The sequence below is a fragment of the Pagrus pagrus genome (assembly GCF_965226575.1).
Source record: "Pagrus pagrus genome assembly, chromosome: 19".
NCBI lineage: Eukaryota > Metazoa > Chordata > Actinopteri > Spariformes > Sparidae > Pagrus > Pagrus pagrus.
The window spans coordinates 18910409-18931365 of NC_140203.1; the positions used below are offsets into that span (position 1 = coordinate 18910409).

General features: G+C 39.9%; 1 protein-coding gene across 2 annotated transcripts in view; it reads left to right on the forward strand.

The window, feature by feature from the left end:
- cntfr (ciliary neurotrophic factor receptor) overlaps positions 1-20957 on the forward strand; it is a 239937-nt gene that overhangs the window by 208294 nt on the left and 10686 nt on the right. For both annotated transcript variants that reach the window (XM_084382630.1, XM_084382629.1), the window contains 2 exons: positions 4429-4592; positions 20798-20866. In XM_084382630.1, the coding sequence (XP_084238756.1) occupies positions 4429-4592; positions 20798-20866 (233 nt within the window). The remainder of the gene's footprint in view (positions 1-4428; positions 4593-20797; positions 20867-20957) is intronic.

The following is a 20957-nucleotide window of genomic DNA, read 5'->3' on the forward strand; positions in this document are numbered from 1 at the left end:
TGAGATTGTGTGTGTGTGTGTGTGTGTGTGTGTGTGTGTGTGTGTGTGTGTGTGTGTGTGTGTGTCCTCACATGTGCATGCTGTGGGTACAGTTACAAAGAGACCCCTCAAGGAAGCGCCAGACTCATCAAATGATAACTTAAAGCTTTCTAGTGCCAAGATGATCAAACGATAAGTGATCTTGTGTAAGTGCAAAGGGCTTCTAAAGTTAAAGCATTTTTTTACTTCCAAAGATTTTTTTTTTTCCTTTGACAGCTCTGACATGAGTCCACCTGAACACCTGCTATCATTCACTACTACATTACTCAGCCATTGTAATTAAAATGAATATACTAATCCCACATGGTGCATGTAGCTGCAGGAACTTTTCAACACCATGCCATCCTTTGAATTACTACTTAAAAAATGATCGTATTCAGCTTTAATTTGCATTTACTTTGTGGTGAAACAGAAGTGTCCCACGTCCCAGGGGTAGCCAGTTAAAACAGATTTCAGTCAGTAAAAGTGAAGAGGTTAAAGGAGACCTATGATGCTTTTTCATTTATTTCCTGTTTTATATAAGTTCTCTTGTGCATGTCAAAGATCTTGAAAATTAAAAAGGTATCCGCACCAACAGAAGCTCCTTCATTGACATGACTTTGATACGTCACTATGTCACACATTTGGATAATTTATGCCTCGCAGCCAGTTTGGCACGTCAGAATTAATTTAGTACAGCTGCTCTGCTGTTGCTAAAACAGAGGGGGGAATACAGTGCTGTAGCACTGGACAGTACGAGAAAACTGATGTGTTTTTTCAGCTCTAAAGCTTTGTAAACCTATTCTAGTAGTAACCCAGTAACAAATCATGAACCTGAAAATGAACAAAATATATCTCCTCTCCTTTAAAGACAGCCAGTTGAAAATATGAAATAATAAATCCTGGTTTTATTTACAGTAGCTGTCTCATTATTATTTTCTTAGAAAATTTGAAAATGAGAAGGCCAGACTGCACTGACAAGCTGATTTGTTATTCAAGACTGTTTATTTAGCAAAAAATAAAAATCAAGTTTGTTGTGATGTTTTTGCTGCTTCCAGCAGACTCGGCTCTCTCCATAAGGGAGGTCAGAGATCAGCATTTAGTACAAAAAAGCACCACTAGAGCTGGCAGTGGCTTAGAGGCAGCATTACTACAGTATGCACTAATTACTATCATGCGCAACTGTCTGTTGGACGGCAGCAGATTTCTTCAGAGCAGTTGTAAAGTTGCAATTTTCATCGAAAAACCCCTGAGGCACAGGCATATTCCCAGATGCAGCAGATCTGCTTCAAATTACTAAACACCACCGAGTCAGAGATCAGATTTTTGTTTCCTAATCGCAGTTGAGGCGTCAGGAGATGAAAGGCTGACAAATGTTGACTCCCTGTAGTCTGAGATGTAGTTTGACTATAATTTGCAATTTCTTTTTGAAAGAGAGCAAACCTGACAGAGAATTTTCTGGTGTGCCTTTTTTTTTTTTTATTCATACTGTATGTATTATCTTGGCCTGTTGTAGCTATGAGAACAAAAGACAGCCGCCATGTGAATTCAGGACACTCTCCTTCCACTCATTAGATCCTTTTGCTTTTGCAGCACAGACATTTTGTGTAATTTTGCTTAAGAGAGTCGATGAGGAAATCCAGTACAGTCATCTAATTTTTATGCTCTACCACTGCCATGCTTTACATATTAATCGGTAACAATGCACTAAACATATCTGTCCCATTTGCTGCAAATGCTTGAGCACATAGAATAACACTTTGATACACTTTACTTGGAGTTTAGTTGCAGTTTCTGCCCTGATAGTGACTTATTTTGGACTTTAGTTTTATGTGTTTTTGACTGCTATTCTTTACTGCTCTTACTCCTCTAACATCAGAGTGTTCAAGTGCACAATAGAAGATTATGACTCTTAGATTGGTAAAGGGATTTTTGTTGTTTTAGATGAGTGGGCTGTTTTTGCTTTTTCAAAGTTATTTTTTGCAAGATTTTACTGCAGATCGAAGCACTTCACTTCTCCACTTTTTTCCCATTTAAGTGCACCGTTAGAGGATGCCATCCAGCGTCTGTTGTAAAGTAAAACGACAGATAGATTCCACTTGTTTTTTGTTTTGTTTCCTTTTGAAAAGCCCATTTCTTTGAAAGAGGATATGGTGTAGTGTGTGGACAGGAGAAAGAGGAGCTAGAGCAGTCACACCTGAATGCATTAAGGCCTGGATGACACATGATAATGGTTTTAGAAACACTACAGACAGAAGTACTAATAGCATACATTGTTCCACTGGGTTCTATATGGAGATATAGCTTTGTGCAGATCTTATTTTTACTGCCCGATTTCATCATTGTCCGAGCCAGTGGGACAACCTTTTACAACTCTTCTTTTTTTGTCCTTTTTTTAGCAAGAAAGATTAGCCCCTACTCTCCCGCCCACTCTCTTGTCCCATTTTCAGCAGACATTGAATATAATGGCCTCGCAAGTAGCTGTTTGAAAGATTAGACTTTTATGTTACAGTATACCTGTTCACTTGCATCAGCAGCAAAGAGAAAGGATGGGCCGCAGCGACTGTCACAGCGCGAGAGTGAAGGGAAGAATGAGAGGCAGTAATGTGAACGCAAATGTGAATGAACAGAGCCGAGGGGGCTGTAACAGACGTTTTAAGGCTAAGCATGGACAGGCACAACAATGGGATGTCACAAAACTGAACCTGTATGATCGCTCATCTTTTTTTTTCTTTCTCCACCACTCCTATGTTGCTAAATGTAAGAGATATTCCTCTCTAATTCTGGCTATATGTGTGACATGGTATTTTTCTTGTATTACCATCGCCTCATTACAAGACCCATTTCTTTTTCTATAATTTATTCATTGGTTTCATTAGTTTGCGATTGTGCCTTTGTGGAACAAAATTCTGCCTTGATGTAGATGGCTTCTGTCTGTCTACCTGCAACATTACTTTAAGGTTCATGGAAACTGTGACAGTCTTTGAGCGCTTAATCTGTTCCTCATCTGTTGTGCGTTTTTCTAATTATTTTCTTCAAACCTGTCTCCGTGGATTTTCAGTTAAGTGAAAAATCCTTTACATCTTTCAGCCCCCCACCCCACCCATCAGGTCATCAAAAGAAGAACGTGTTCATCACTAACACAAAAGCTGAAACTCTGTTTCAAGTCGGATGAACACTTTAAAGCCATTGGGACACCCCACCCATACAGATTTCTCTGTGTTTTGCTCTGTGCTTGCACGAGAGAGACGTCTGTCTCGTTGCTTCTGTCTGCCCCTGTCTGTTTGCAGGCCATTCGACATGTGTGTTCCTACGCTTTTTACCCGAGTTGCTATTATCCTTTGGTGCTACATATGTGTGTATGTTACGAGACATTCAGGTTGTAATTGCCCCTATCCATTTCCTATTGTAATATCATGTCTGTATCTGGTTGAGAAAAGGTTTCATGTAGCTGAAGTGGCAGCCCAGTGTGTTCCCTAATGGGAGTGATATAACAAAGACTGGTTCATTCAATATCTTCTGAAAAGCATTTCATTGAATTCTCTCAACCCCTCTGTCTGCGTGTCCTTCTCAGTGGATGTGCATTCATTAAACACAACATTTATACATGGCTTTTCATTGGGGGCTGATGATTTTTCTTTGTATGCCTCGCCACAGTCCCCTCAGACATTCTCCACTTTTGTCTTCTTCCTCACTCTTCAACACGTCAACCTTACCCCACTTGAGAGAAGATTTATTTTATTTTCCATTAGAGTATGGTGTCCTTAAGAAAATGCTGAGATTTCTTTTAAAAAATCAAGCCAGCACAATCGCCAGAATATGTTTCTGCAAACCACGATACAGTATGTTGAAACTTTTCATTTGTTTGATTCAATTTTCTCATTTATATTGTCACAGACGTCTCATTAAAAAATCACACTTACAAATGTTGAAACCTCATCATGATCACCCTCCGTTTGAGTGTGGCGAGACTTAGAATTTGTTGAACTTTGACCTGCACCAGGCTTTGTTGGACCGCTGCTTGAACTAAATGATAAACAAAATATTGTTCCATGTGTTTCTTAATTTTCACAACTTTTATATTTACACATTGGCCTCAGGTCAAGACCAAACAAAAAAGATAATCACTTGCAGATGTGGCCAAAAAAAACTGTGCAAGTCTCTGAAAGGTAGTGATCTATTGCTAGCAACATCAACATTATAGCTAAGGTGGAGCAGCACTAAACACGTGTTTGGGAGTGCTAAGTATTCCCCGGACTAATGTGGAACAGCAGCGAAGCCCCTTCATTTTCTGAGATGTTATACAGCTGTTTTCAAAGGCTGAGTACCTCACCATGATGACTAAACTGACCTTTTTATGTTAAATTGTGGGATGCCCCTTTTAACTAATTGATTTTATCCACTCCACAGTCAAACCAGACCCCCCGGAGCGTGTTACTGCAACCCCGATCCGTTTCAACGCTCGGAGACTGGAAGTATCCTGGCACAGCCCTGCCACCTGGCCTGATATCGACAACTTCCCTCTGAAGTACTTCCTTCGATACCGACCACTCATCAGAGAGCAGTGGCAGCATGTGAGTAGCATTTAAGCTCTATTAGCTTTTCATATAGATTTATGCACATATTGCTATTATCAAGATGATTTACAAGCAGTCAAGATGCTGTCAGGATCTGATTTTGAAAGGTTTTATCTGGTGTATCTGCCAAATGACATGCCTGAGTTTCAGCAAAGTGAACACATGCACATTAATCACACATTGTTAGAAGTTGCTCAGTGACTGGGAATTAGCTCCTAACTTATGAGTAGCATAGATTGTCCTCACAAAATCTGGCTGACACATGTAATGACTCTGCCATAAGCCAAAAATAAATGGAGTTATAAATGCTCGGAGTGTTTTTTTTCCAGATCCATCTCTGTTACCAAAAGCTCTAAGTCAACATTGAAAAACACTCGTCGGAATATGATTCATTATTTGGTATTGGAAAAATCTGAGCACATCTAATTTCTCTCTGTGAAAGTGGTGCTGTAAAGAAACAACTGGCCTTCCTCCATACTGACAGATTGCGTTTCGCCTCATTGCAAAAATGTTTCTCAAGAGGAAATAGCAAATTTTCTAGAACCAGGAGGGATTGTCTTTTAATGAGAATTTACTTAGCTTATCACACATTTCTACTATAGAATTGAACCCTACTTTTTATTTTTCTGTATGATCAGTATTGCCCAAAGCAAATAAACGTAGGTATATTGTTTTAATTGTTTTAAAGAAAAAGACTACAATCTTTGTTCAGAGAGATGCCTCTGAGAACAGTTAGCGGTTATGAGTGAAATGGTCCAACCTGTAGCCGTTGGAGTTTGATCCCTGGTCAGACAGACATAATCGCTCAGCTTCTTTGGTGTATGTTACTGTATCTGACTGTGTCTTGTGGGTTCAGTTCCCTCAGGGCTCCATATAGTAAAAGCATATGTGTCCACTATAGGATTCCTGGGATGAAAGCTCCCTCTAACATTGCAGCGTTATTATCATGCACGTCAATGGGTCTGTAGAGGTGTTGTTCCAAGAACTTGGGTTACGGACCCTCACATGGAAATGCACTCACACACATTTATGGATTATATAGCAATACACACATTCTTTTTCAGTCTTTCTCTCACTCTTTCTTTTCCTCCTGTTATATCTCTCTGTTCTCCCATCTTTCATATGTCCAGCACTTCACTTTCTTTGGTTTTAACCATTGTCGAGAAGTATTTTTTTGTGCCAGTTGTTCAATATAAAATACTACTTAGTAAAATATCACCACATGGCATTTGCTTCACAAGTCCAAACACAATAGATCAAAAGATGTAAATGAACCTGTGATGAGTAAACCCTCAAGACATCCTTGATTTTAATGCTCCTCCTAATTAGACCGCTTCCAGGCCCTTAACAGCAATGAACTGGGGCTTACTGGTTCAATTCATCAACAAAAAATTAATTAAGCAATAGAACAATGGGACACAGTAGAACTATATTTAGTCATTGAAACACTGTGGACAAAGTATATAATGGCTATTTAGTGTACATATACACACGATCACACATATAAAGAGACACTATTATCAAAACACATTCACACTAAATCTCTCTCTCGCTATGTTTCAACATCTCTCTCTCTCTCACACACACATACACAAACACACAGACACACACGCACACCACAGCAGTTGGAATGAAGGAAGTTATAATAACGCCTCAGATCTTTGTGGTATGAATCCATGATTAAACCTGACACACACTCTCGGTTTCCCTTCTCGCCCTCACCACTAATCAATCAATATGTGAACTGGTGCATGGCGTGAGAGGTGGGAAACCTTAAGTCAATATTTGGATTGGCTAAGAACACATCATTTGGAAATTACATAAATACAGTTGATGACAGCTGAGAATTGCAGGGTTTTCCGTTTTTGCAGTGGTCTTTGATGAATGTCTCCATGGCTGTGGTTTTAAGTGTGGTTTTCAGAAGGGGGACTCCGAACCGATCACCACTGGGCTTGTGAACACTCTATGGTAACACTTTTATTAGGTGTTGTTTAAGAGCTAAAAGAAGGTATTAGATGAACTCGTATGTGCATAATTACCCCGATTTTGACACCAACTATCAAGATCAAGCCTTGATTCAGTAATATTCCTGCAGTAAGTGGCAACCAGCAGATGAAACTATTACGTCAGTATCTATTATTGGACATCAATCAGCCAATTCAAATGGCCTGGTGCTGTGCTTATTTACAGCTTTTCCCCAGTTGGAGAAAAAGCAGAGCCAATTAGAGCTTTCACACATAGCTTTATCTATCCTATCTGCGAGGGGACTGTACACACCAAATAAACATGTGTGATCTTGTCCATGCACAACTACAGGCTGCAGACACCCAGTATTTTCAGCTCTCAAGTATAGGGACTAACCTGACGTGCCATATGGTTTGTTACACAGAGTGATCTGGGAAGATGTCCTTGCAAACTGTTTGGAAAAGGGCAGGTAAATCAAACTCTAGCCGAAGCCAATTGAGAGAAAATGGAAAACATCTTTTCCATGGAAGAAAATATTCTGTGCCCTTCTCTGCTCTTCTTTCAGTGAAGAAATGCTGATTGTGATGCCATAGCAACATCTACGCTAACCTCTTTGGGAGCCTCCATTGTTGTTTTCAAGTCTCACACCTAAACTTTGCCTGAAGCTGCCAGTAAATTCTCAAAGGATGCTTATTGATTCGAACTACTATGTATTCGGCCACAGATTGTATACCTTGAAGCCTCATGTGATCCCACAAATCCAGCTGCCTGACCAACACAATCTCACTCCCAGCTCATCAAATATGATGCTCTACCTACCCCTCTAGCATCAATTTTGCACGTGAAAGGCTCTGAGGTTCAGTTAGCACTACAAAGTATGGCAGCTTGTCACATGCTACTGCCACTAGAGCTGATCATGGCTGCATACACTGTAAATCACATGCTTTTTGATTGACTGTAGTAGCACACTGTTATAAAAAAAATGTGGGTTTTAAACTATCGAGCCGTGACATAAATCATTAAGTCGAGTTTAATGAGGTTGCCAAAATAAGGAACACTGTTTATTGGCCCAGTATATACTCATTAATTATAGCCTCGGAGGTTGAATACTAATTGAAGTGGTTTGCATTGCTTTCACACATGTGGCATTTTGAAATGTGTTTTGAGTCAGAAATGAAAGGGCTGTTGTGATCAGACTGATCTTTGGAGGAAACCATCCATCCTCCTGAGGAATGAAGGGATGACTAGCCCAGATACTTATAGTGATGGAGATTCAGACAGAAGGAAGAAAATGGGGGAAAGTTTTGAAGTAGAGATGAATGGAGTGCATCAGAGAAGGGAAAAAAAGACTTTAATGGATAGCAGACTGATAGATACAAGGGAAAGAAGCGGTATATATAAATGAGATGGACCTTTATAGATACATGAGAGCATTAAAATGACAAAGGAGACTGACGAAAGAAAAAGCACTTATTGAATTTCAAAAATATGTTATGTTAAATGAAGCACATAAGCCTCGGGCTACATTATTTGATCATAGAAATTGGAAAAAAACAATGGGTTGTTGGAAATCCTTACATGGAGAGCAGCAAGATGATGCAATCCTCCAGCCTAAAATACATCGATACATAGATGAAAGAGACGAGATGAAAAAAAGATGCACGCACAAACATACAAATTGTGTTTGAAGGTTGATAAATTGCTTCAGGATGTGCATTGCTGAAATGACTGAAAAGGCTGTTGCTGTGCTTACATACATTGTCTCATCATGATTTGCTGCAGTCTCATTTCCTGTTTGCATCAACACTCCAGAAAAGTGGCAAATTTATGACATTTGTCCCCAACATAGGCACACCGTGGCCACCATGCCTTTACTGCTTCTGTCTTTAGCCCAGTTTCTGCTCCAGGCTTCAATTGGAGCAAATCAAATGAGACAACTCTAGTAGCCACTGCCCCTGTTTTGCACTTAAAGAAGCATGTCACAGCTGGAAATATGGACCTTGCTTTCAACTGGGCTGTCTATGCAGTAGAAAGACGCAAATATTTTTGAAACTGGTGCTACATGACCTGGGAAAACCTAGAACAATTAGAATGTACTGCGCCGCACCGCACCAATAAACACTGATAGGTGACACACTGCGAGATGGGCGGTGCTTGGTTTTGGTTCGGAGTGCTTTTTTAAAGCAGGAAAACTGTAGCAGCCGGCCGCTAACAAACAGTATCAAATTACAACTTGATATTAAACTAGAATATGTGACTGAAAACATTTTAGGAGAGAAATAGACGATTGTGGTTCATATTTGATCAGCACTGCCTTGTTTTATAGTGTGAGTGGAGTTTATTCCGGCTCCATTTTACCAAAATACAGGAGACAATATGGTGGCCACTTCCAGTTCACAAACTTTCTAAATTGCAGGGCATTAGTTCGATTGAAGTTTGGTCTCTGTCTAGATCCAACTATACTTTTTGTGTCTGTAGATGTGGGCACACAATAATGTGGAAGTACAATCTGTAGTTGATGTAACAGCCCTAAAATCTTCTGCTGGCAAGAGTTGGGGACTTTGGACGCAGAAAAAATGGAGAGAAGTTTAACATTGTTCATTTGCAGAAGTGATACAAAGCCAGTTAAGAAATGTCAACGTTCCCATTTAAAAAAGGGTTTAATCTGGTCCTTAAATATCCCTGATCATCCACTCTATAAAGATGATGGTGTCTTTCATTTTGGCTGCAGTTTAAAGTCTAAAACATAACATCACAGGCTTGAGTCTTGTCATTCAGTTGGGAGGCTTTATGTTTCTTCTTTGCACTTCACATTATGTCTTTGTCACAATCTGCAATTGAGAGTTTAAAGAGTCTCCAGATGAGAGCACATCTGTATGCCTGTACATGTTCAGTGAGTTGTTCTCTTTCCCATGCTCTTGTGTTGCATTGTTTCCATGCGACCCTCACGCTCCCTTCACTGAGACGTGAACTCCAACTCTCACTGCAATTAAAGCAATGGTCCAGTAACTGTGATAAGAACAATTTTAGATTGCTCAATATTCTCTTCGTGGTACGAAAACTGCATCTGCTACGCTGTAATTGCCCTTTGGGGATGATGCTGAACTCCAGTCGACTGAAAACACACACGTCTCGGCGCAGACACTCTCATGCACGGAAACACATATACGCTCTTCATATAGAAGAATACACACGGAAACACTGATACGCTCACACACGAACACACTCCTGTTATAATTATAAAGATTAATATACATGCAAATGCTATCCAAGCACTCTAACACATATAATCATGAGTGTACAAGTGAAAATAAAGAACACACACAGTCACAGATTATCAGAGATGTTCAACACATGCACAACTTGTACACTACAAACAATCTCCATCTCATCTATTCATCATATAACTTTATGACTTCTTATTAGTGAGTCTGCCTGTGCCAGGACATAATTTCAACCTTGTTTCAAGAATTTTGTAGTGTCATTATTTAAAATCTGTAATCCACAATTAACCTTATTTTTTCATGTTTTTAAGATACCAGCACTGACTCTGACTTGCGACATCTACAGCTATAAATCACTTGGGGAGATGATGTTTTTTGCAGTGCATGCACAGACCAACACAGCACATCCACATATGATTGCCCACCAACAAGCTGTCCACGCACTGTCACACCCACACATACTGTATATGTACTGTACATACAGGATAAGGCAAAGAAGAATAATTGTTCATGATGTAAGCGACACGGAAAGGGACACAATAAACGAAGCAGCCGGAGCAGAGAAAGGAACTGACTTAAAATTCTTCTTCCTTTAATCTGTGTCCGCTTGGTCAACACAGCTTAGCCTTTCATTCATTTATTTATCCCACATTTTTTCTCCTTTGTCCTTCTGTCTGACATGCCGCGTCCTCCCTCTCCCATCCATCTCCCTCATTCTCCCCCAACCTCACTTTCTTTGTCACTTTTTCTCCCTCTCATCATTTTCCTTACCTCTTTTTTTTCATTTTCATCCCTCCTTCATTCCCCCTCCCTCTTTGTGTTTTCCTGTCTTCGTCAACACTGCTTCACCTTCCTAATACTCTTCTTTTCGAACACCAACACACTGTTTTTCTCTCTCCATCCATGTCATAACTTTGTATGTTTGCCAAAAGTCACTCTCATCCTGCAAGCACTTAGATGAATCAATAGTGAGGAGCTGTGTGTGTGTGTTTGTGTAATGGTAGAAACTAGATTTCCCTAGATACCAAGATATACTGTGATTGTGTGCATTTTATTTTCTCTGCATGTTCCTCTTTTTTGCCTGAATTTATACACTTTTCATGTGTGGTGGATCATAGTGTGCATACATTTTGTGTGTTTGTGTGTAACATTAAGGACAAGGAAGCCAAGCAAAAGCAGAGATTGACTTTAAAAAAGAGGTTTTTCAACTCGATCTGACATTGAATGTCATGAAAGCTAAACAGTGCCTTCGATTTGCTCCTTTTCATCTTTTTCTCCTTCCTTCTTATTTCAGTTTCACCCTTCCATCCTGCCTGACCAACAGCCACCACTTTTCCCTCTCTCAGCAATCCACAGTTCTACCATCAGCCACCCACTCATTCATCCATTCATCCGTCTCTCCATCCTTGCATTAAGCCAGCTATCTAACCATCCATCCCACTAGCTATCCATTTGTATCTATGGGTGCACATGATAAATGTTTAGACCTTGTTTGGGGAAAACATCCCATCTAAAGGACACTGCCAGAGACAGACCATTTATCAAACCCCATCTTTCGAACACACACACACACACACACACACACACACACACACACACACACACACAGGATGGATTCAGTCGCGTCTCACAAGAAAGTCGTCATTCTTTAGCTCTGCTGTCGAGATACATTAAAGTTGAACTTCTTTACATTTACACAGACATGCATGGTGCAGATCTGTTCAGGCTTTAGTTTGGACTTACAGTCGGTCAGCTTTTTGTTAACATTTGACAGAATCTAATTAGGTTAGGTGTTTTTATATAAATTGATTTTGTTCCCATTCTATTAGCCATCAGTGAAGTAAAAACCTCATGTAAGAAAGTATGAGAGGACTGGGAAATGTTGGAAAATAGAAAAACTAGAACTGCACTCAGTAGAGTGCATACCTCCACCAAGGTTCAGCAGTCCCCTTTAATTCAAACAAACGTAATCCAATATTAAATAAAACATATTAAAATCGGCTAGATCAGGCTTTTTATTTGGATCCACATCAAATTGTACTCACTCATAGAAATCAGCCACCTAAATAGGCCAGATTTTCTTTAATCAAAATCCCCCCAAAATGTTGGAAAAACGCCTATAAGGTTGAAGGAAGTGAGATCCGTCTCTTTATCTGGATCCACATCAAAGTAAATGGGGTCTACTCTGGGCTGAGACCCATCCTCCATCCAAGTTTCATGGAAATCTCTTCAGCAGTTTTTGTGTAATCCTTCTGAAAAACCAACCATCCAACAAACAAAGAAATGGATACAGGCGAAAACATAACTTCCATGCCGAAGACAGAAAACAGGACAAATATGGAGGGAATTGCTATTTCTATTAATCACTATTATATAAGAAGGTGTCACATATCTGAGAGTTATCCGTGTGTGTGTGTGTGTGTGTGTGTGTGTGTGTGTGTGTGTGTGTGTGCGTGTGCGTGTGTGTGTGTGTGTGTGTTTCCCAGATTACAGTTGAGATATTTCATTGTTTTATCTTTGTGGTGCTTTAGAGGTCTTACACTGTAAGGGTGAATGAAGATGAATGGGGCCACTGCCCTCTCCTCTGCCTCTATTGATTTCTATATTACCATGTCAGTCCTAGGGCTGTCATACACTCATATCTGCCCTGAGATGTCAGGACACACATATGGACCTCATCTTGGATTTTATGGCCAATAAAGTTGTGATATGAACATTGCAGTTTCACCAAGTCACCAAAGCTTGTTAAGATTTGACAACAAGACAGATTTTTTTCCCCAGATAAACGTGATCGCAGCACGGAAGAGGTTTTAAAGCTGTCACTGCAAGACTTACATTGTAGCATGTGTTAATTGTGTTCATTTACATCAATTAAGACTGTATTTTAACAGAAACCAGCAGCTTCCTCATGGGGGGGAAATTCATTAGTTATTCTAATATACAGTCTGCCTAGAAAGAGACGTCTATATAGGTTGTCTTTAACAAGCATCCAAATGATCTACTTTCTAAGGCGTTCTTGATATGTTAACAAACTTTTTTGAGTACCTAAAGGCAAAAACTTCTGATGAGCATTGCCAGCTGCCATTGGGCAGCACCACTCTCTTCGAGGACCTGCGGTTCAGCTGGCATACAGTAGTTTCACCACTCATGTTCTGTCTATCTTTATCATGCATCGTTCTGTGGGCAGCTACAGAGGAGGGACATTTTTAAAATATCCATCTGGTGATTTGAGTGAGAGACTGGCTACTCGATTCAAGGCTTTCTGACAAATGATTCAAATAAGGAGGCCATTTTAGAGAGCATCGAGCAGAAATATCCAAGGTGACCCTATTTAGCAACAGTATGGCTATTATCGAATGCTCATTTGTTTTAGCTAGCCGTTTTCATTGTATTTGTGTCTTATGGGTCCGACTATCTTGTAGAACAGAACACAATTAAACAGCCTCTTAGAAGACTTCATAAGTACCACTTGCATGTTTATTTCTTGTAATAAGTAAATTTGCCACATGAACACATGGATATTGTCTTGAAACAAGTCCCTTATCTCACTGAAATGTTACTTTCTAAGTGATTGGGTATTAAATTAGATACTAAAATATTTTTGTCTTGACATTAGACCAATACACTTATAAAGATTTGAGTTTTTGTTGTCAGATTTTCTGTCCAGCTCTTAAAGCTTAAAGGTCCCAATTGTAAGAAAGTTGATTTTTGAGTCTCATCAAATACCGACTCTTGGGAATTGGAAAACCCAAAGTGTCAGTGTTTGACTAGTTGGGAATGATACTCAAAAATCAAGTATTGTACAAATCGGACCTCTAAACAGGTAGTTGCATGAATCACAGATCTAGATAACTCCCAGGGTGAGTCTAATCAACTGATTAAAAGACATTTTATACATCAAATTTTAGACAAATGTCTTCTAATTTTAAAGTTAGGCGAGTCGAATGCCAGTGCTAAACAATCATAAAATAAAGCATTGACCAGGTAACGGTTATCTCAATGGTCATGGTCGAGGGTAGAAGTCGTCAAGTAGTTACAGAGTTGAGGGTTTGATCCCCGTTTCTTTCTAATGGTATCTTTGGAAGTGTCCCTGAGCACGGTAGTGTACCTCAAATCTGCTTCCAGTGTGCAAGTCAGTGGTATATGAATGTGTGTGAGTGGGTTAATCGGAGATTTCGTAAAGCGCTTTGAAACGTTCTCAGGATAAGGAAGCTGTATAAATGCAGAATTCACTGACAAAGAAAAGAAATCCATCCATCCATACATGCATTCTCTATACCCACTCATCCTGTGCAGGGTCACGGTGGGTTGAGGCCTATCCCAACTCATACTTGGCGAGAAGCAGAGTACAGGCTGGGCTCGTCGCCAAGGAAACCCAGATATTTTTTTTCCTTTTCTTTTCTCAGATTTTTGAATTGTTTTATCATGAACTGTGAGGAGTGTCTAAATAAAAGAGAGATCAGGGAGAACAAGGTATATATATGGTGATTTTTTTTTTTCAGTATTCACCTTAAAACGAGAGTACAGGTAAAATAAGCTTTATTTGTTAAAATATGATGTACAATTATTTCTGATTCAAATCTTTCTTGATACCTTCATGTTTGACATTTTTGTCATGCCGGCATGACAGCATAAGCTGAAGCTAATGTAGGGACGCCTCCAGGCACGGCTGTGTTGTTAAAACCACCACATGCTTTTTAAGGGAGCAAGGTGTAGTTGGGGATTTTCGATTGGCTGGTGGGGGTTCAGCTTCCTTTTACAGTAATTGCTGCTATGGCGATTGGGGCTTCACAGGAGGAAATACTGTCTGAGAAATTACCCCTCGATTTGGTTTCTGTGTGTGTGTGTGTGTGTGTGTGTGTGTGTGTGTGTGTGTGTGTGTGTTTGTGTGTGTGTGTGTGTGTGTGTGTGTGTTCAAATGGGCGGAGTGCACGGCGGAAAAATGGGAGCTGTCAGTCAACCTAATGAGACCAACCTTCTCAGTGCGCACACGCACACATACACACACAGAGCGCCATCGGGCCAGTGGAAGTGCCATATAATTGGGTTTCCTTTCCAGGACAACAGACATGCTCACTGGATTAGATCTGACCACCGACGCCAATTCTCTCCATGTCTCCCTCTCTCTGCTTTTCCTTCTCTTTTTTCTTTCTCTGACTGTCTCCTTTTTGCATCTCTGTTTTTCTCTCTTTCCTCAGCCTCTTCATTTTTCCCCGTCCTTCTGTCTGTCAGTCTACACTTTCTTTCTTTGTTTTTCCTCTTGTCTCCCGGCTCTTCTGCTTATCTCATCTTCATCTCCACCTCTGACTTACATATATGGTGCCCTATCCCATTAGATTTGTGTCTACAGATAATATATATGATAACACATATAATAGCATGAATAACCCCCCTGAGGCAGGTCTTAATTAGATATTTAATATCATGCTATTACGCTTATTGGATGCCTAGCGTGACCTGTTGTTTGTGTCCATGGGCTCAGTTGGAGTTCCTTTCTTTTCATTCTTTTACAATGTATATTTGATAAGATGTGATGAAACTTTATTGATACGAGAGGGAAAGTTATTTGTGGTTTCTGCAACAGTAAACACAAGTACAGGATAGAAAAGTGATGAAAGAAGGCACAAGAAAGACCGTTTTAGTAGGTATGAGGCAAAATAGAGAGAGGAGAGAAGAGGAATGGAGAGGAGAGGAAGGAAAGAAAAGAAAAAAAGGATGTGTGAAAAGTAAAGGGTCACTCTTTTTTCACACAGTTCCTTATGCAATCCCTGAGGAATGTTCACATCTCCTCTCTCTGCCCCTCGTATTGTCTGGATTTGTGTAGAGGCTCTCGGTGGAGTGTGTGCATCTCTGTGTGTATTGTAGCACTAAGCTCTGTGTGCGAGTGAATTCTCTTCACTCAAGCTTCTCTTCCTCATCCTCCTCACTCCCAGGCCTTGTTGTATCTTGGACCTAAACCAGAATATTTTGAACCGACATATTGTCCATCTTTTATATTTTGCACTTGATTTTCTTTGTTGAAGTATAGTAGAAATAACTTGTAGATATAGATTTTATATTGTGTGCAGTATACTAACATTTACTTTGCATATAGAGTTCACTGACCCAGAGACTCTTACACTCTTGTCTTCACTGTCATGACTGATCTCCACCTACAGATATAACTCATATAGCCTCCACATGTCAAAAGGCATCTTGTGGAGCTGCTAAGCTAAACGTAATTTGTAGCCATGTGTGTACAACACCACACTTCTTCTCAAGATCACACCTGGAATTACAGTTTGATGATATCTGGAAGAACATCTGTTGTGACTCCCTTGCACACAGTGTGTCATCAGTGATATCACAAAGAGTCATTCTAATGGAGTACAAACAAAGCAAAACAAACAATTACAAAGTGAATAATCGCATGAATAATATCCTTTTTTAATGTCACGTTTTAAAATGGCACTTTTGATTTTATAAAGTCACATTTTGAAATGCTCTTCATAATGTCACTTAAAAAGGAAAACATAGTAAACTTTAGTCATTATCTACTCACCCTCATGTCAATGGAAAGTCAGTTAAAGTGTAGTCCAGAAAACATTTCTGGAGCTCTGCAGCAAAACAGTGTTACAGCATTCTCCTAAATAAATTAAGTTGGCCTAGATGGGGACTTGTTTTAAAACATAAAAAAAAAAAAAACAGATGAAAAAAGCATAAAAATGGCTCCATGAACCTTGCATGGCGTAATCCAAGTCTCCAAAAGCCCCGAGATCCCGACTAGATTTGAAAAGATGTTATTTAAACCATTTGATATACTGAAGTCTTCCCTGTAGTCTCGCTGCTCAGCTAAACTAAGCTACGCTCATCCGACTCTCCATCGTCATGGGATTAGGCACATAATAACTACATGTTCATTTTGAGGTAAATTCTCCTTTTAATGTGCTCATGTACAACATCAGCTACTGTACTGTATAGTGGATACAGATTTACTTTGAAACTGTTGTTGCTCTAGCTAACAGGTGCTAACTGGCTAAATCTAGTAGCAGTTATTGATATGTCTTGAGGCAGGCATGTGATTGGCTGCCAGGTGAATGAGCAGGGACAAAATATCTGTCATTATAACAGAAATTAACATCTCCTTTTTTTTAATTTAGCTTAACAAGGCTGCTAATGCCATCTACCCAGCTGGCTAAATAGCAAAGTGAAGAGCCAGTGGTAGCAGTTTTAGCTAGCTTGTGTTGCTAAGAGTAACCACAAAAAAACTATTAGAATAGCCTAGTTAAAGGGAGAGGACGGGATGCTGTGTCTGTGTAGTGAGTTTACTGTACAAACAGTGTGAACAGTTGGTTGATCAGAATCACTTTGGCAATGTTGTTGCTTTGGCTAAGGGAGCTAGCTGGCTATATTTGATAGTAGTTGTTGAAGCTTGAGCCAAGTAAAATATTTATTCAGCAGCTGCAGTTTAAGGCTCCTCTTGAGTCTTAGAACTGCAGCCTCTGTGGCTCAATTTTTATTTTACTGTAAAGGTGCCGCACTTTGGTTTCAGGATGAAGCAACAATACATTTGCATTTCCATGCACATTCAGAAGGTTTAGAAAATCCAGGTGTGCTGCTTCTTCATGTGAATCACTGCGATGGTACCAGGCCAGCATCTTTGTGTTCTCTGGTTCATTGTCAAACATTCACGCTCACATATGCTGTTTACAATGAAAAGACATATGGTGTTTATGCATGAAATGAGGATTTCTGCAGGGTGAAGACATTTAGCGTTCATTACTTTTAAATTAGACATCTTTTGGTCTTTAGTCTTTATTATTATCTTCACAATATATCTTGGGCTTAGTGACTACACTGTACATTAAGCAAGTTAAATATTTGGGTTTTAGGAGTGGCAGTGTTTGTGTGTGTGTATGCCTACTTCACTTTGTGTGCGTACATGTGTGTGCGGATGAGTCACACACAGTCAAATGCATGCACACAACTGCAAAAGTCTGTTTTTTCTTTACGGCTCTGAACAGCTTAGTGTACAATACATCAGCACTACAGATCCATGTGAAACATAAACACGCGCGCGCGCAGAGCAACAAGTAAATATACTTCACCACCACAGCCACAACACACAGGCTTGGTCTTGCAGTGTAAATGATCTGACTGTGTTTTTTGGCAGCCTCTCCAAAATGCATCTCACCCCTCCATCTATCCATCTCCCCCTCTTCCCTCCCCTCCTCCTCCTCCAGTACGTGATATTAAGTGCTGCTCTCACTGCTCCCTGTTTAGCCACTTGGCAACACAGCATCACATCCATCTCTCTGGAAATGTTTATCTGCAAGCTGTGTACTCCATATACTCTTCCACATACATTCATATACATGTGCCCACACACACAAGCACCAGCTCCAGTCGAGCCTTGCAAAGACAAACAGCAATGCATGTACTAACACGAGTGTAAACATGTGCATACAAAAGAATCACAAAGGAACATTTAGGACTGCTTATTTTCCGAAAGTGATGTGTTTTCTTTTTCACAGTCATGTTACATTCGAGCGCACACACTCAAAAAAATAAAGGCACATGCTCAGATCTACTTGAACACATGGAATCAAACAGACGCACGCGTGTGGCTGAACCTTCACAAGCTTTCACACAATAGACATTAGTATTCAAACACACACATAATGGCACACACGCACACATAATGGCACACACGCACACATTGCACTGACTGAGGAATGCCGATAGAAGCTATGGTTGGATACGCTGGTTGGACTACATGTAAACAGTGGAAGGTTTAGCCTCAAAGAGCTGCACACACGCTTGGTAAAACACACATGTACACACACTATATATACTGAAGTATATCCACACAGCACTCAACAGGAACATGTAACATGCACACATGCTCGGATGACATTGTTATTGCATTCCGCTAATGAAATTAAGCCTGTAAACGCAGCGCTCGGTTGGGCAGATAAAGCCGAACTTCCTTCCAAACGGAGGGGAGAGAGGCCGAGAGACAAAGAATTAGTGCAGACAGAGAGAGGCTGCGAAGATCGAGGCTGAGTTGAAAACCAAAGGGTCGTCTTTACGGAGAGGGTGAGCAATGAGAGAGAGATTACGGTCGAACAGAGAAAGCAGCATGAGCGCTGGGGATGTATGAGGGGGTTATTTGTCAGATCGACTGCAGATTTGCCCATCCTGAAGACACTTCCTAGAAGGGAAAAGTCCATATCGGAGGCTTGGTTACAGCTGGTGGTTGGCAAAAATCATATGGTGGTGTGAGGGCTTTTTGATCAAATCACAGATTGTTATCACCAGCCCTTGAGATATCAACTATTCTGTTTTATTGGAGCTAAGGTCTAATTTTTGTTCTTTTGGGCCTCATTTCCGTCAGTAAAACATTATTTTTAAGAGAAATCAAAGGCAAATACTAAAAATAATTCCCATGTTTCAACTATTCCTCATTTTAACTTTGACCTCTACTGACAGCAGTATTGTGTGCATAGTTTGCCTGTGCAACAACAAGGTATCATGAAGGACATTATATGTGCTCTCAGTTACAGTTGTACTTACACATACAGTAAAGCAGTTGAAGTATTCTGACTAAACTACAGGTAAATGGTAAATATACTTTTCAATTAAGCCTAACAACACTCTTGATTTTAGCTGCAATATCTACACAATGTCTGTGTGTTCACAGTATAACAATGTAGGTTGCATTTGTGGGCATAATGATATATACTGACTCACAATTAACAAAATGTTTAAGATTTTTAGGTTTTTTAATTGTACAGCTTTATATTAATGTTATTGTTTACAGTGTTCATCTAGAACGGCAAATATCAGAATTCATGCATGATTGGGTTATTAGCAGTTACTGGTATTCAATACAAGAAAAAAGCATTATTGTAAAAACATTCAGAAGAGATTATAAAGATGGCCACGATCATCCCCCAATTTATATCGAGAATTTGAAAAGATAAACATTATTTATAGTTCAGCCGACACAAGAAAGAAACTACTTGTTAGGTAAGTACAGTGAATGATTTCAGATAACCTTCTGTGTGTGTGTGGGGGGGGGAGGGGGGGTTGTGTGTGTGGACTGCAGAAGGTAACAGGCATGCCACTAAATCATTTAATTCGACTTCAGGAGTAGAAAAGGCAGCACCCTCCTTCTCCCTATTCCCTCTACTCTGTCAAACACAGGCCAAAGGCAGACAAACACACACTCACACACACACACACACACACACACAACACTAACTGTAAATTACAGAGAGGCAGCAAATCATTCTCTCATGCACTCCCCGGTGACACAAACATTTAGTTCATTCTCTGTTGCGCTCTGCAAATGAAAGTGTGCACAAAAGGCTTTCAAATGTTGGCATGCATTATATTGTGTTATGAAATTACGTGGCATTGATGCCAAAGCTTTCTGGTGTAATCATCAATTATGACTGGTATTTTGCATGCGTGTCTCAGTGTTGGTATGTGTGGAGTGTAAAGGCTGCAGGGGCATCGAGGTTCAATCAATTCAACAGTGAAATGCAAAACACTGCGAGGATAAAGCAACAGACTTAACCTATGCACAGAATGATGATGAAAAGAGTGTTGTAAATGTATGAGTGCTGAATAAAAACAGTTTTCTGTATTGCAGAGCTGAATCTACCCACCATAAAACATTAAAAACTCAAGCCTTGATTTCTGTACTGAACCCATAATTTATGGTTAGAGCTATATGTGTAGAAGAGTATAACTTTCAGACTGAAAGTTAACTGCCTTATTTAGCCGAGACTTTTCATAACCATCTTGTGGGAACATTTCATATCCCTGAGGCCACAGAACACATACAGAAATCTGTGTATACAGTAGCTTAAAATATACATCAATTGGATTCCTACATAAGTTTCTTTTGTAACACCTCATAATATATAAACTTACATTTATTGAAGATGGTTACTATAAAGTGTAACCAGGTTTTTGGTTAACTACTTTACCAATAGATGACACTCTGCTCTCTTGTGTTGGCAGGTGGAGCTATCTGACAGCACCTCCCACACCATCACCGATGCCTATGCTGGAAAGGAATACATCATCCAGGTAACATCTTCTGTCTTGCCATGTCTACCTGACTGCTCATATAAGCTGCAAATGAAATGGATATCCCACTGTCTTTACCACCAATGAATTA